Raw genomic sequence first — 17,492 nt, forward strand, 5'->3', positions numbered from 1 at the left:
TTATTTTCTTCATTACTGGCTGAAAGAAAGGCAGCTGTAACTGAGTCGATCTCAAGGCCGCCTCAAACATTGTCCATAAATATTACATATCTGACAGAATCATAACACAGATTTTTTTTTAAAATGTATATAATTAAGCCAACCAATAGGGGCTCTGTACGGTAGAGGAAAAACTTAAAGTATACATATTATTTTTAGGTATTTGTTTTTGAGTGAATTGCTGTTGTTATGAATGATTTACGTAACATATTTGTGCTAACGGTCTGATAGTTAACTGGCAAGTTGTGTGTTGTACACTCCTGTATTTATCCTTAACTCGAGTATATTTGTTGTACCTGTGTGCTCTATATAAAACTGTCTGGTTACGTTCCATATCCTAAACCCAGATGTGTTTGTTGTACCTGTGTGCTCTATATGAAACTGTCTGGTTACGTTCCATATCCTAAACCCAGATGTGTTTGTTGTACCTGTGTGCTCTATGAAGCTCCTGTGTTTATCAGGCGTCTCTCATATCTTTGTTTTGCTGTCTGTGTTTGTCAGATTGAGAATCTGCTGATCAGCCAGCAGGGGACGATAAAGCTGTGTGACTTCGGCAGCTCCACCACCATCGCCTATTATCCAGACTACAGCTGGTCAGCGCAGAAGAGGTCCATGGTGGAGGACGAGGTAGGGCTGCATGGCAGCGTAGTGGGCTGTTGCCAAGTGTTCGTGAGACGTCACGTGTATAAGTTCATGTACTGTCCAGACGTGTCCAGCCCGCCCTTCTAATGAATGAATTCAGCTCTTTCTAAGGTCAGCCATTGCTGAGACTGGCGTTCAGCTTCTTTAATCTACATGGAAAAGCTCTGACCAGTAGAATGGAACACTGCACATGAGCCTTGGGTCACCATGCTGGGGTATAAAGCCCCCCCAGCCCTGGGGCTCTGTAGCCCTGTTCTCTGAAGTGATGGACCTTTGGGATCAGTTGAAGGGCCAGAACTGACCATTCAACATCAGTACCTGACCTCACTAATGCTCAATCAAATCCTCACAGCAATGTTCCGACATCTAGTGCCAAGCCATCCGGAAGAGCAGAGGCTGTTACTGCAGCACAGACTCACGACTAACACCTTGATTTCAACAGAAGCAGCTGCGTATAAAGTTTGTGTATTTTAGTGTTTTAGTGTGAAGTTTTTACTAGTAAAGTGACTTAAAGGGCCAGTCCCCCCTAAAACGAGTGATTAACGGGCCATTTGGTGTGATGCCGCTTTCAGCAGCACGGCATTGCGTCCCGCTGCCTTACTCGTTTGACAGAATTCCCAACGTTATAGTTTTGTGCTGTTTTTCTGTTTTCATTCGTCTGTTTCACTACAGTTCCCAGCATGCATTGCACAAATACATCACACAGTCATTGGGATTCCCTGCGGTGCCGTCCAGTACTGACTGCTAGCCACTGATCTAGCTAGCGTTAGCAACTGGTCACCAAGCGTTCTTCGTTGCTGAAGAAGCCGTTAAGCCAGATACACTCTTAAAAAAGGTTCTTCAGGGGTTCTTTAGTGAAGAAAATGGTTCTATATGAAACCACGAACACCCAAAGAAGACTTTGCATGATTAAAGGTTTCTTTGCGTTGAGAGAGTTCCACAGATTCATAGCAAATGTTCTGTTTATGGTTCTGCATAGAACCTTTTTGAAAAGGGTTCTATTTGACACCAAAAAGAGTTCTTCTTCCTTGTCGATGTCAAGCTTGTAGCAGTAGCAGAACCCTTTTCCGGCGCTGAATAATTCTTCAGATTGATGGAGAATGTGCTGTAGATGGTTCTGTTTAGAACCTTTTTGAAAAGGGTTCTTCTATTGCTACAGGCTTGACACTGAAACAGTAGAAGAACCCTTTTTGGTGTTATCTAGAACAGTTTTCTTATAGGCTCTAATTAGAACCATCTACAGCACATTATCAATCTGAAGAACCCTTTCACAGTGCAGAGAACCCTTTAATCATGCAAAAGGTTCTGCCAGTGTTCATGGTTCTGTATAGAACCAATTCTTTGCTAAAGAACCATAATTTCTAGGGGCATGAAGAGGCGCTTCAAGCCAGTGAATCTCGTTCTATAGACCACTGTGAGACCACCGCTCTAGGTGGTCTCTAAGAGTTTGATGTAGTATAATATAAACGGTCCATACCGTCCATATATGGACACTGATCTTCAAAAATGGCCTGATTTGAATAGTTCTTTGTGATGTCACAAAATGATTTACATATATCCATCTGCTCTGCCCGCAGTAGCTTAGCCCCGCCCATTCACTCGTTGACGTTATAAGGAGTGTTTCAGCCAGAACCGCTTGTTGGCCGAAGCACAGCCAGTCAGAAGGGAGCTTGTTTACATGTTGCACGCGTCTTAAAGGCACAGTAACAAAAACAGCCCGTTTGAGGGATTTGAATTCAAACCAGCAATGAATGAAGGAGCTGATATCCACACAGACGCGTCACAGCTGGACCTCTGGGCTAAAGAAGACGGTGTGAATAAATTCGGCCCTTTCAAATTTTCCATTCTGGCTGGAGCGTCCCTTTAAGGCACCTTCTAGAATCCGGTCCCTGATCTTCGTGGCTGTGGTTGTGGTTCTCGCTCTTTATATAAAGCTCGTCAGAGTGGGACGCCAGCGCGGGGCTGAGATTGGGGTCAGCAGGATGCAGCTTCAACGATCAAGAGTCAACATGACTGAAGCTCCGGCTTTCAGATATACTGATATCAAACTTCACACTCCTAGAGACCCCCTAGGACCATAAGAGCCATCAGAAATCGTCGTGAGACGTCGCAGAGCTAGGAGAATTCCTCATTTGTGGTTTTATATTGCGGTTTGTCGACACACTGCGCTCTCCAGCACTGATGTGAAGGTCGTTATGCAACCCAGCGTATCAGGATACGTAGCTGAAGATCGTTTGATCGTGTCACTGGGTTAACGGTGGTTGAGTCACGTGACGCGTATTGATTTAATTCACACTGGGTTATTTCCCGTCTTGGCTCCGACTAATTAAATAAAGACAAACTGCTTAGTGCTTAATTCACTCTAATGAATGATGGCTTGTAAACAGCTATCATGGCAGTTCTGGGCTGCTTGCGTAAACAGCGTTTTCCTGAGTAAGTGCTGTGTTTCTGACAGCCGTAGATCAGGTGCTTGTGGTGTAAGATTATGTAAGATTAGGTTAGTAGGTATCATCATCGCATCGAGGCAGTTATTATTTAAGCAGCCATGAAATTTGACTCTGATAAAGCTCAAATTTATTACAGTGACTAGAGATGTGTCTGTTTTTGTTGCATTAAAATCAGTTTATGTTTATTGTGGCCAAATAAATAGTTTCAAGTCAATAAATTCAGGCTGGAATCTCAAGCTCTGTGTGTTTTGTGTGTCTCTGTTCCCAGATCACCAGAAACACCACGCCGGCCTACAGGACTCCGGAGATGATCGACCTCTATTCCAACTTCCCCATCAATGAGAAACAGGACATATGGGTGAGATTAGTGTGTGTGTGTGTGTGTGTGTGTGTGTGTGTGTGTGTGTGTGTGTGTGTACCAGATGTCTCTCCAGCAGGGTGAAATGCGTAATATTCCGGTAAATGATGTCTGCTGGTCTTCATGCCTGCGTCACTATGGTAACAAACCCCAAACTCTCCATATCTCCATAGCAATAAACCCAAAATCTCTCATCACCACAGTAATGTACCCAAGTCTTCATCAGCATAGCAATGAACCTCTCATCCCCGCCATTGCAATGGTAATGCACCCAAGTTTAATCACCGTGAACCCTTTGGTGGGGGCCCCAGTGAACCCCAAACCTCTCATCACCATGGTAACACACCCCAGTCTCCATTGCCATAGTAATGAACCCCAAATCTCCTATCATCATGGTAACACACCTCAGTCTCCATCAGTATAGCAATGAACCCCTTTTCCTCCATCACCATGGTTACACCACCAAGTTTAATCACCATGAACCCTTTGGTGGGGGCCCCAGTGAACCCCAAACCTCTCATCACCATGGTTACACCCTCCAGTCTCCATTGCCATAGTAATGAACCCCAAACCCCTCATCACCAGGGTAACACACCCCACATCAGAATCAGAATCACTTTATTTCACCTTCGTCTGTTACACATACAAGGAATTAGTCTTGGTGAGTCACAGGTAACCCACTGTTAACTAGAATTTAAAGTAAAAAATAAAATGAAAATCATTAGAATAAAGAATAAGAGAATAATACCGAGCCAGAGTGAAAAGAGCTAAAGAGCATGTGAATGTCTGAAAATATAATATATACAGATGCGGGTATGAGGAGGCATATTCTGTATAAAATAGCCATCAGATTACAGAATTACTGTAATGTTCAGTTTAATAAGCATTATTTTACAGAGGAGTTGCCCCGTAATACGTGTGATATCTGATCATGTATGTGCTGTTCTCTGCAGGCTCTGGGCTGCATCCTGTACCTGCTGTGTTTTAAGCAGCACCCGTTTGAAGAAGGAGCAAAGCTGCAGATCGTTAACGGCAAATACAGCATCCCTCAGAACGACACGCGCTACACCGTCTTCCACGAGCTCATCCGTCAGTATCTCTCTCCGCCGTCTGTCTGTCCATCCGTACATCTAACTAGTCTGTCTCCTCTGCCGCTGTGTGTGTTGTGGTTATCGTCGTTATGTTTGTGTGTGTTTGTGTATCAGAGATGTGAATCAGCTCTGATGTGTTTTAGGCTCCATGCTGAAGATAAATCCAGAGGAGCGCTTGACCATCACCGAACTGGTTAACCAGCTGCAGGAGATCGCTGCTGCTAGGAACTGCAACCCGAAATCCCCTGTTACCGAGGTAACGCGCCCTGAAATCATCACATCACTGGTGTAATGGACCTAAACACCCCATACGTAATGCAACCCAAATAACCCATCACCACTGTAACATACACTAAACCCCCCACTGAGGGGTACTGCGCTTTAAATACCCCTTCGTCAGGACAACACACCCCAAATACCCTCTACCTTAGCACAACATTCAAAATGCCTGTTACCAAGGTGGCAAACTCCACTCTAGATATCCCATTACCATGGTAACCTACCTCAAATCATCTTGCCATCATGGTAAACCACCTCAAATTATCCTTTCGCTATGGTGACACCACCTTCAGCCCACATCGCCATGGTAACACACCTCTAATTCCTCATCACCATAGTTACGCACTCCAAACTCCACAAAACAATGGCACCATGCAGATGGAAATGAGCTAATTAACTAACCTTGGTGCGAAGTATCTTTTCTCCTTTGAAATAAATTTAAAACACGGTCACTGACAAAATAAGCACAGTAAACTGAACTGAACACACTCCAAATCCACAAGCACCAGGGCTAAACTAGCCAAATCTCCCCATTGCTGTGTTAACACAACCAAAATCATCTGATCACCACTGAAAAAACACACCCCAACCTCTTAATCACCGTAGAAATGCAGCCAAATCTCCACCGTTACGGTAGTGCACCCCAGACACAACATTAAATACACACGCACTTTAAATCCAGCGGCATCATGGTCAAATATTCATGTGTGCAAATGACATTTAAATTTAGCACACACTCGTTTATACAGACAAGTTAGAGGTTTGTTTTGGACACGTAGTGTCCGTCACACTGTATCTGTGTAGCGATTGGTTAATGGAGTTGGGGGGAGTGGCATTTTGAGAGTGAGGGAGGGGTTCTCGGACACTGTGGATGGGAGGTTTATGTTTAGTGTGGCTTCATTGGAGCTGCGCTTAGAAACAAACCCCTCATTCACACGAGCACAGGCTCTCGCACTGATGACACTTCTCTTCTCTTCGCTGTCTCTCGCTGCTCTTTCTCTCCCATCACTCTCTCCTTCTCTCTGTCCACCCATCCCTCCAGCCTCAGACAAAGCGGTGCCTCATCCCTCTCTCTTTCTCTCTCCAACACCAACGTATCAGTCAATGATGTCACGTTATGAGTAAGAGACCAAAACAGAAGAGTGAGCGGATCCACTGAGCCTGTTAGCGTTAGCGTTAGCTGTTTAAAAAGCTGTTTTAGAGTAAAAACGTTTCATATTCACCTTAACTATAAAATGTTAAACGGCGATATGATGTCAAAAATGCATATTAATGCTGTGATATGAATATTTATCCAGCGATATTTTTGCACGTGCGCACGCTTTTGGCCGCTCCGGCCATCCTGACGGAGTGTGAGGTCATTAGGCTGAGCTGATTTGGGTTAAGTGGGGGTTTCTCTCCGGATTAGAGGGATTAGGAAGAGAGAGAGGGCGAGAGTGAGCGAGGGAGCAGTAGTGATAAAGCTTTTGTCTCGTGAGCGTCTGTCTCCTCCTATTTTCTGTTCTTCGTCTCTGCCCTGCGCTGTGATCTCCTCCACACGCTGGCGGGGATGGGGAGGTGCGCTTGGGTCTGAGTGGACAGCCTGTGCTCTGGACGCTGTGTTTGTGTTGTGTGTGTTCATGATGAGTCTGTTGAGTGCGTATTACTGTCTGAAGCCAACGTTTGACGGATATGAATCTCTGCAGCTGCTGGAGCAGAACGGAGGGTTCGGGAACAACGCCGCTCAGCTCCCAGCACAGATCAACAACATACACAACGCAGGTGAGCAGCCAGAGGGTGAGTGAGGCTCCGCTGGCAGGTCTGTGCTGCTTTTCTGCTCCATGTTAACCCCTTTTAGCAGTAGTTGTGAAACACAACAGCGGTTTTGATCATAACCGTACATAGTTTGCAGGTGTGCTGCATGTTTTATCTCGGCTCGGCTGTCTTTGTGGAGAGGTGTGAATTGTTTTTCACAGCAGGGGGGGTTCTCTCTCGTGCCTCCCCGTTCCCCCATTATTGCTCGCTAGCAGCTCAACGGTCATAACGTTTTATGCTTCACATTTCACAGAAACCACAGTGTCCTAATAATATTTAATACTAATTACAAATATTAGTCGATATCCGTTCCACTGGCAGAATGGCCACTAGGGGGCCTGCATCATAGAACTAGAATGGCCACTAGGGGCCTGCATGATAGAACTAGAATGGCCACTAGGGGGCCTGCATCATAACACTGAATGTGTTAGAACAGCAGCCACGGTGTTGAAACGCTCGTATAATAGAAGCCAAATCTTCATCTACTGTAAATACAGTACAGTGGGCAGAATGCTGACCCTGAGAGTGAATGAGTGCCCTGTGCAGGATTATTGGTCAGTCAACCTGCTCTTCACCTGATGGACAGACAGATGGCTCACAGACACCACATGGCTCTGCTAAACCTGTCGTCTGACCGCTTGGGGTTTTTTTGTTTTACACACTCGCACATCTGTGCAGGAACAGATGTGCACCATAAACACACACAGACACACACACACACACGGTTAAAGGCCATCGAAGGCCATTCGTTCAGAATCGATTCTAACGCTCCATTGAATCGCCGCGGTCAGCAGCGTTTCTGCACTCCACCGCGACACGTCGGCGCCCTCCTGTGCGCCCCTAACCCTGTCTCTGAGGGGGGCTTCTCTCTGGGCTGTAAGAGGATTGGCCCTCTGTCCACCATCTGTTCAGACGCGCCGCGTTCACTCATGACCCTGCTGTGATCTCTGCCCATGTGAGGATGAGCGGTCAGGCTTTGTTTTTCTCCATGCATGTCGTGTATAACGGTCACTCTGTGTTGCTGTAGGTGTGTACAGTGGAGACCCTGACCAGGGGATGGGCGGAGGCTTCCTGGACATCCTTAAAGGTGGAACAGAGCGCTTTCTGACCAACATTAAAGACACGTCCTCCAAGGTCATCCAGTCTGTGGCCAGGTGAGGTGCACTCGCTGTATCTGTGGACACAATGGGCGAGAGTGGACCTCAGCGCCGATCTCTGGGCGGTGGCTGACCAGGGCCTGACCAGTACAGATTTTAGGGGGCCAAAAAATGCTGTGATTTTTATTTTAATGTTCTACTCAAACACTGACTAATATGACCGTCCTCAAATATTTACACTTCTTAACCTCAACTAACAGCAGAGGCTCACTGGGGGCGGAGCTAATCGCACCATATTTTATTTATTTATTTATTTATTTATTTCCTGCTAATTCTCCAGTTCAGCCTGTATTAAAAGCTAGTGGTACAGATGTCATGACTTCGAATCCAAGCAGTGCGGCCACAAAAAACTAGGCCTTAAGTTTAAAAGATACTTTTTTAATCCCACAAACGGGGAAATTCCCCATCCGTATTGAACCCATCCGTGCAGTGAAACACCACATACACACTAGTGAACACACACACACACACTAGGGGGCAGTGAGCACACTTGCCCGGAGCGGTGGGCAGCCCTATCCACGGCGCCTGGGGAGCAGTTGGGGGTTAGGAGTCTTGCTCAAGGACACCTCAGTCATGGACTGTCGGCTCTGTGGATTGAACCAGCGACCTTCCGGTCACAGAAGCTCCCTAACCTCCAGCCCACGACTGCCCCTGTTGTTGGGCCGTTGTATCGGCCGATATCAACAATACCACGATTTGCTAGATAGATCAGGCCCTAGTTTACACTAACCGGCCTTACTGTAATTACGCTGCGTACAGAAGCAGCTGCTCTGGTTCCCCTCACAGCCACACAGGCTTCTGTCTTCAGCACTGGCAGTTAGTGTTCTCCTCCAAGCGTGTTGAGCTCCAGTGGCGTTACGTTAGCGGCAGGTTGGAAAGCTGGAGCTTCGTGTGTTTGGCGCGCTGGCCTTCACCCCCCCAGCACGGTGAAGCCACTCTCTTATATCCGCAGGAGAGAGATGGCACGGACAGATCGAAGGTGCTGCTCGTTTACGTCTGTAGAGGTTTACCTGCGCACTGTTTTCGTGCTTTAGTTCATATTAATTAGTTAATTAGATTAGATTGCTGATGGTGGATATTTTAATTGTTCTCAGAGCGCTTGGCTTAGCTCACGAAGTGACGCAGAGTAAAGAGGTCTGAATAGAAATGTGTGGGTAGCAGCTCAATTCACCAGATAATTTACTAATAGAGGATAATTGTAACACCGCCTCAGCCCCACATTAGTGTTATGGATTATTATTATTATTATTATTATTATTATTAGAATCTTTCTCGAGTCCCACATTAGTGTGATGTGTGAGTTTGAGTCCCTGTGTTTTGGGTTCTTTAGTGTTTTAGTGTGTGTGTTGTAGTACAGAGCATTTCTCTAATAGAAACCTGTTTACATCCATGTAAACGAGTGTTGACGTCGTTTCTCTGAGGGTCCCGCAGTGTTTCAGGTTTCTAGCCTGCTCTGTGCTGTGAAGGCTGCCCAGTGCAGCAGTGAGCGGCTCTAATCCGCTCAGTCTTAATCTACAGGCGCTTAATCCAGAGCCCAGCGCAGCCGAGCGGTCTGAGCGCGCTCCGTGTGATTGTACATGCAGTGTTGGTGGTCTTTGTGGTCTTCATGCACTGCTTGATTTGAGGGTCTCTGTGCGGAGGGTCTGTTATCCTGCAGCTGCTAAAACGCCTCGCATCCAGTTCCACAGTTCCAGAGTGCTGCAGTCATGCAGCCTGGGTTCTGCGGTTCTAGATGCGCATAGCATTTCAGTAGCATCTCAATAAATGTGTTAAATAATGAAATAAAAACAGGTAGTAATCCAGCCTTAGCGTTACCATTAGCTGACGACACTGCCAGCTAATGTTTTTTGGACCTGGTCAAGAATTCTTCTTAAATCTGGGCTGGATTAGAGTTATTTTAGAACTGATCTAGATTTGTTAACGTGCTCCTCTAGATTTCTGATCCAGACTTTAGAATTGGTCAGAATTGTGTTAAATTTGATTTAGAACTAGACCGGATTCATTTAGGAACTGTTTTAGATTTCTTTTAAGGCTGGTTTGAGTTTTTTTTTTTTTTTTTTTCATCTAAATTAGTTTTAGAAGTGGGCTAGGTTTGTTTTAGAAGTGGGCTAGGTTTGTTTTAGAAGTGGGCTAGGTTTGTTTTAGAAGTGGGCTAGGTTTGTTTTAGAAGTGGGCTAGGTTTGTTTTAGAACTGGGCTAAGTTTGTTTTAGAAGTGGGCTAGGTTTGATTTAGAAGTGGGCTAGGTTTGATTTAGAAGTGGGCTAGGTTTGTTTTAGAACTGGGCTAGGTTTGTTTTAGAACTGGGCTAAGTTTGTTTTAGAAGTGGGCTAGGTTTGATTTAGAAGTGGGCTAGGTTTGATTTAGAAGTGGGCTAGGTTTGATTTAGAAGTGGGCTAGGTTTGATTTAGAAGTGGGCTAGGTTTGATTTAGAAGTGGGCTAGGTTTGTTTTAGAAGTGGGCTAGGTTTGTTTTAGAAGTGGGCTAGGTTTGTTTTAGAAGTGGGCTAGGTTTGTTTTAGAAGTGGGTTAGGTTTGATTTAGAACTGGGCTGGGTTTGTTTTAGAACTGGGCTAGGTTTGATTTAGAAGTGGGCTAGGTTTGATTTAGACGTGGGCTAGGTTTGTTTTAGAAGTGGGCTAGGTTTGTTTTAGAAGTGGGCTAGGTTTGTTTTAGAAGTGGGCTAGGTTTGTTTTAGAAGTGGGCTAGGTTTGTTTTTGAGCTGCTATAGAATTGTTTTAGAATTGATCTAGACTTTGATCTAGATGGGTTTTACTCCGATTAATCTGAGTGCTTCCTGTGGATCATTGATAGCAGTAGTTTCTGTATGTTTCAGAGTTTATTGGTGGTCAACAGAATGTCTGGTCAGTTAAGTGACCACACTGACGTCCGTTACTGGGCTTGATGGTGTATCAGAGCACCTTTCAGAGTTTTCATTTGTGGAATTAATTTAATTTAAACTTCTGTAGATTTTATTCATTCATGCTGTTAAAATCGTCCCCCCCCACCCCCACCCCCCCATCACCACCATCTGACAGTGATTTATTTATTTGTTTGTTTGTTTGTTTTGTGTTTCGTTTTTGTTTCTTTTTTTTTTTTTGCTGATCATTTTTTTTTTTGTTCATTCTGTTCCCGAATCATGTGTCGTGGTCATATAACTCCACCCACTTCCTGCAGCCCCAGGTAACTACTGCCCCCTGCGGTGTGTGTGTGTGTGTGTGTGTGTGTGTGTGTGTGTGTTTATAAACAGTTTCTCCCGTTTTCTCCCCATAAGCACCAGCTCAGCTCTGAATAGCGTTATTCTAATTCTAGCGTGCAGATTGTTGTTTTTCTTCGTCTCCGTCCGTGTTGGAGTCCTGCTGCTGTGTTTACCCGTTTGTTGTTCTGTCAGTAGAGGTAGTGACGATTTAGCACTTTAAAAGTTTGTTTTAGATTAGTTCGTGATCTGTTTAGTTTGGTTGTGATTTTTTTTTCCTTCCCCCTCTGTTCAGTTATGCTAAAGGAGATCTGGACCTGTCCTACATCACCTCCAGAATCGCAGGTGAGATTTCTCTCCGTGTGCTCTGAATACTCCAATAGCAGAAGGGTGGAAATCCTGATTCAGAGCCCCTCCAGTCCGGCCTGAGTGGATTAATATTGGCTGGATTAGAACGTACAGAGTAGGTTCTGCTCAGCTCCTGTCCTCAAAGATCTCTCGGTCTCGTAAATGTTAAAGGATTGAAAATGAGGGGACCCACTTCACCATTTTTCATAAACTGGAATCCCCTGAAATCCTGAGAATGAACTTTGTTTTCTCTGTAACAGTTTTTCACCGCAAAGTTCAGCTTTTCCTAATTTCTGACGTGTTTCTTCTGCACAAATCAAAAGCCACGTGAATAGAATTCATTTTTACATTTACATTTTCCAGCCTGTCTTCATCCCTTAGCTTTCGAAAGCAGGTTGCTGTTGTTATATATGCAAATTAGCTCTTTTCTGATTGGCTGTGCCTCGTTTTAAAGGCTGAACAGGCTGAAACAGTCATTTCAAGGTGTGCTCTGCTTTCAGCTTAGACTAGAACGGATGTAGCAAAGCTTAATAATCTTTACGTACGACATCCAGCTCTGTTATTATAGTAAAACAAGACTCGTTACACACGATGAAGTACACACATACATGGGTCAGAAACAGGAAACGCATCACTTTGTCATGTTATGCAAATAGATATAACCGTCAGAACGGACTCAGTATGAGTGATGACTCTGAATGAAAGGACTGGGATCAGCACCTGCCTAATAATAACCTGTGTGTGTGTGTGTGTGTGTGTGTGTGTGTGTGTGTGTGTGTGTGTGTGTGTGTGTGTACGCGTGCACAGTGATGTCATTTCCAGCCGAGGGAGTGGAGTCCGCCATCAAGAACAACATTGAGGACGTTCGTTTGTTCCTGGATTCTCGGCATCCAGGACATTATGCTGTTTACAATCTCTCCAGACGCTCCTACAGACCGGCCCGCTTCCACAACCGGGTCAGTAACACACCCTCATCCTTTAGCACATGCCCTGATAGAATAAGCCCCGCCCATTCCCGTACCCTTTACCCTGATAGAATAAGCCCCGCCCATTCCTGTACACTTTACCCTGATAGAATAAGCCCCGCCCATTCCTGTACACTTTACCCTGATAGAATAAGCCCCGCCCAGTCCTGTACACTTTACCCTGATCGAATAAGCCCCGCCCATTCCTATACGCTTTACCCTGATGGAATAAGCCCCATCCATTCCTATACGCTTTACCCTGCTGGAATAAGCCCCGCCCATTCCTATACACGTTACCCTGAAATAATAGGCCCCGCCCATTCCCTCCTACTTCACCCTGATGAACTTCACCGCCCTCTTCACCATCATTCCCATATGCTGATTTTAGTGCTGTATTGAAAAGATCACATGCTTCATTCCTGAATAACAAGCCTTTAGAGTAATAGCTGAACGATGACCCTGCAGTTTAGGGCTGAGCTCGTGTGTGTGTGTGTGTGTGTGTGTGTGTGTGTGTGTGTGTGTGTGTGTGTGTGTAGGTATCAGAGTGCGGCTGGCAGGTGAGACGAGCTCCCACTCTGAAGAATCTGTACAGCATCTGTAAGAACATGCACCAGTGGCTCAAACAGGACCAGAGGAACGTCTGCATCGTTCACTGCCTGGTGAGGGAACACACACACACACACACACACACACACTTTACAGAATGGATTCGTTTGTACACAGAACTAATTACACATTACCTTTAATTCACATCTTGTGGTGTTTTTCCACAAGCGGCGCAGCACAGTGCGGTTTACGTTTGGGTTTGTCGGGGTGAAAGCAGATGACCTTTAACCTGCCGATTAGAAACCGGTGAGTCAGGTGGGTTGAGATGAGATCGTGGGCCGTTCCAGACGGAAGCTTCGCGATGAGCGAGTGTAAAGTGTCTCAGTGACCGTTCGAATATTAGAACGTCTTAAAGTTGAACTGCAAGCTGTTTGCAGAGCAAAAGAAAATTCTGAACCTCACACTAATCTTCTGCTCTCAGCCGCCTGGTGGTAGAAACCAGTATGTTCATCTCTTTAAAGCTGTGAGGGCCAACGAAAGGGACTTCTATGCATTTTAATTACCTCACTGTACGTGTGCTGACAGGTCCTCACTAGTACAGCAAAGAAAGTATGGACACACTGTGTGCTTAGTGTATAAACAGTCCTGCTTTGGATAATAACTGTGTGTGTGTGTGTGTGTGTGTGTGTGTGTGTGTGTGTGTGTGTGTGTGTGTGTGTGTGTGTGTGTGTGTGTGTGTGTGTGTGTAGGACGGGCGTGCAGCGTCTGCCGTGGCCGTGTGTTCGTTTCTGTGTTTCTGCCGGCTCTTCTCCACCGCTGAGGCTGCAGTCTACATGTTCAGTATGAAACGCTGCCCACCAGGAATCGCGCCATCACACAAGAGGTAACACACACACACACACACACACAAACTCTCAAGGCCTGCATGTGTATGAAATTGAAGCCCGAACCCAACCTGCACTCGGAACTGTGAGGCGCGACCCAACCAGGCCTGACGGGTGCTGATAAATGCTAATTAGCTCTCCAGACATTAAATGCCCCAGTTCCTTCTCTGACCACTGTCATAAGCCCCGCCTCCTCCCTGCCCGCTCTGCCCACGTTGAGCATTATGAGCCTTCTTATTGTGCAAGAACGAAGCCGCACCTGACCTACAACCTACAGCTATCCCACGAATGCTGACTGGCTGTCCGGAAGCGTTCCAGGTGGGATGAGGCCCAAATCGAACTAGTGTAAAATGAAATGCAGCAGTTTAAGGGGTGGCTAACAGAAGAGGAGCAGCATTTATCCAAACCCATCTTCAAAATGTTACACCAACAGAGGAAAGAGAGGAAAACAGACACCCTGACGTTTGGACACTGCCCTTTAGTGTGCGCATTACAGACCGGTATGCAGGGCGGTGCCTACATTCATGCACTTTCACGCCAAATAGTGTGCATGAAAATACACACACATATGTATAGTTGTGTATGCATGCGTGTATAAAGAAGTGACCGTGCAATGTGCATAAATGTAGAACGTGTGTGTGTGTGTGTATAATATGTATACACACTCACCCATTCACTGCCTCACCCCTTCACACCCCCTCCCCCCTGCTTCCTCTCTATGTGTGCGTGCTGGTTTCCTGCTGATGTGCTGAAGGCTGTGCTTATTCAGAGCTTCGGGCTAAATTCACCGTAGCTCTGCGGTTTTTCTCTGGGACCTGCGTCACTCTGGCCACAGCGGTTTCACCAAGAACAGCTGTGTAGCATGAATGAACCGCCTCTATCTGCTCGGCTGCTTTAACGCAACGGTTCATCTGCAAATACCCTAAAATGCCTCCTCAACACAAAAGCGGTGGATCGGGCGTCTGAGGTTCGCTTCCTCGGCTTTAGCTCAGTTCAGCGTCTCTGCGCCGTGTGGACTGCGTGTCTGAAAACGGACAGAAGTGCATCAGATCGTGTAAATCAGCAGCTTCTTGACGTGGGAGGTTCCTCCGCACTTCAGTCCATTGTTGTAGATCAGTGAGTGATACAGTGTCAGAAACCACATAATCAAGTCCGTTGGAGTTGCTGAACAACTTGAACTCCGTTTGAGACCCGATGCAGACGGGCAGTTAGCGCCATGCTACTTGGTGGGGTATTAGCTGAATTTGCCCCGTAGCCCCAGTGCTAAACCTGAAGAGGCAGACTTCAGACACCAGACCGACCCGCCGGGTCTGACCGATCACCGAGTGAACTGAGAGAATTAGTTTTAATGATGGTGAAAGTCACCGGACTGTCCACACCGGGTCGGTCAGCTCTTCACTGCTTCAGTTCAGTGACGTTGATGAAGGTTTAGTTTGTGAAGGTTTATCGACTTTATTTATTGCTGACTTCACAAACCTAAACCGCTCAGTACTGCAGGACGTTTGGAACACGCTGTCCCCTTTAACCCAGAGAGAGAGAGAGACACACACACACACACACACACACACACACACACACACACACACACACACACACACAGAGAAATTGGTGATTACTGCATGAACTACAGCTGACATTGCTCTGCCTTTAATTGGCTTTTAGCACCACCTGCTGGTCTGTCACATTATTGTACCATGTTTATTTTACTGCGGTCTGTGTGTGTGTGTGTGTGTGTGTGTGTGTGTGTATATATATATATATGGAGTGACTACAGCATGTTCAGTTCGTGTGTAAGATGTGTTTATTCGGTGTTTTTGCATGTATAATGAAAACCATCTATGCATTGATTTGATAATTGATAGCTCAATGCAAGTATTGAGAGCACATTAGCTCTATTAATGGTGAGTATATGGAGTACAAATACAGGACCTTTAGTGGTTTTGTGTACAGGTATGTAAGGTTTACCGATTTATTGTTTATTACAGGTATATTAAGTGTGTATAATATGTTTTGGTATGTTTTGTTTTTTTTGGTTGGTTATTACTGTTATAGGTATATGTAACATGCATTGTATATTGATTATTATTACAGGTATGTTGGTATGTGTTATGTTTTGGTTGGTTATTGGTTATTTATTGTTTATTAGTTGGTTATTATAGCTTTGTGTAAGGTGTTCTGATGTAGTGATTGATTGTTTATTGCAGGTATATTGAGTACATGTGTGACATGATGGCGGAGGAACCCATAATTCCCCACAGCAAGCCCATCCTGATCCGCTCCATCATCATGACGCCCGTGCCGCTCTTCAATAAGCAGAGGAACGGCTGCCGGCCGTTCTGCGAGGTTTACGTTGGAGACGAGCGCGTAGCAACCACCTCCCAGGAGTACGATAGGATGAAGTAAGTCGCATGACCAGTTAAATTCCTGCTGTTGTGGTCATTCTGAGTCTCTTTACCATGACCCTTTCTGTTTCACTGGACTACCTGCAGCTGTTTTCTCTGGAAGCTCTATGTATTGAATGTTGGGTAACTCCTTGCCTGAAGTCCAGAGTTTCATATTTGACGTTTTAACATTTTGCTAACTACATACATTTAAACTACGTTGCATTTGTGTTCGTAGGGACTTTAAGATGGAAGACGGCAGAGCCGAGATTCCTCTGAATGTGACGGTTCAGGGAGACGCGCTGATCGTCATCTACCACGCTCGCTCTACGCTCGGAGGACGCCTGCAGGCCAAGGTACGCGTAAACGCACCTCAGAGTGGGGCTGGCTGCGAAACCGTGTCTGATAATTCTGTTCTGTACAGTACCGGCCACAGGTGGCGCTCTGTGACTGTAACTCTCCAGACAGGGAGAGAAGAAGTCTAGCCGTTCACTCACAACACCAAAGAACAGCAGGACAGTGAGGAGCTGTGGCTGTTTTCAGTTAGTTATCTAGCATGGGCTTCATACTTACTTCAGCAAGCCAAGGGAAATAGTTCATGGAACTACACAATGCATGCACCACAATAACTATACATTTCACATATATATTCATATATGCTCATGTGTTTGGCGTGGGTTTCATGCAGATGGCCTCCATGAAGATGTTCCAGATCCAGTTCCACACCGGCTTCGTTCCCCGAAACGCCACCACTGTCAAGTTCGCCAAGTGAGTGGAGATCTTGAACTGATCCTGTACTGTCCTGCGTTTAAAGTGTACGGTGTCAGTTCATCAGGTCATCTGAGGAGGATTGCAGCGATGATTTAAACGGATTATTTACTATAGCAGTAAGATCAGTGGCTATTTTGTAGCCAAGTTTTGGGTCTTGAACACTGAGTGTAGTGTGCTGGACAGCAAGCTGTGCTTCATTAGGTTCAATTCCTTTAATTAAAGCTTGATAAGTCGACGCTGTGAATAATGCAGAATATAGAAGAGTACTCTTAAAATACATTTTCAAGCTTAGTATAATAATACAAGGTACTATTTTATAATAAATTGCATCTTTATAAAATAGACATTTATTTGGTTAATATTTAATGGAGAAACAAATTAAAGGACCTGCATGTTCCATGAAAAGGTAACACTCCCCTGTTCAGCTGACACTTCAGCCTTGGCTCGAAAATCACCAATGTAGGTACAATTAATGTTAATCGATTATAGGCAATTAAAAGCAGCGTCATTAATCAAAACACAAGGCCGCAGTAACATTGTGGAGAGCGCTGCTCTAGAACTGCAGAACCTTCTCCGCTGCAGTGCTTGCTGAGAGAT

The 17,492-nt window shown here is 45.4% G+C and overlaps 1 protein-coding gene across 3 annotated transcripts in view; it reads left to right on the forward strand.

Annotated features, from left to right (window-relative positions):
- Positions 1-17,492, forward strand: part of gak (cyclin G associated kinase) — a 40,635-nt gene that overhangs the window by 10,397 nt on the left and 12,746 nt on the right. For 2 of the 3 annotated variants that reach the window (XM_037531572.1, XM_017687011.2), the window contains exons 6-19: positions 541-666; positions 3,397-3,486; positions 4,440-4,575; positions 4,721-4,833; positions 6,542-6,617; positions 7,678-7,804; positions 10,982-10,987; positions 11,296-11,345; positions 12,156-12,304; positions 12,850-12,972; positions 13,609-13,742; positions 15,948-16,142; positions 16,363-16,480; positions 16,813-16,892. In XM_037531572.1, the coding sequence (XP_037387469.1) occupies positions 541-666; positions 3,397-3,486; positions 4,440-4,575; positions 4,721-4,833; positions 6,542-6,617; positions 7,678-7,804; positions 10,982-10,987; positions 11,296-11,345; positions 12,156-12,304; positions 12,850-12,972; positions 13,609-13,742; positions 15,948-16,142; positions 16,363-16,480; positions 16,813-16,892 (1,523 nt within the window). The remainder of the gene's footprint in view (positions 1-540; positions 667-3,396; positions 3,487-4,439; positions 4,576-4,720; positions 4,834-6,541; positions 6,618-7,677; positions 7,805-10,981; positions 10,988-11,295; positions 11,346-12,155; positions 12,305-12,849; positions 12,973-13,608; positions 13,743-15,947; positions 16,143-16,362; positions 16,481-16,812; positions 16,893-17,492) is intronic. The other variant, XM_037531573.1, reaches the window with a different exon arrangement.

Source organism: Pygocentrus nattereri, chromosome 20, assembly GCF_015220715.1.
Source record: "Pygocentrus nattereri isolate fPygNat1 chromosome 20, fPygNat1.pri, whole genome shotgun sequence".
Lineage (NCBI taxonomy): Eukaryota > Metazoa > Chordata > Actinopteri > Characiformes > Serrasalmidae > Pygocentrus > Pygocentrus nattereri.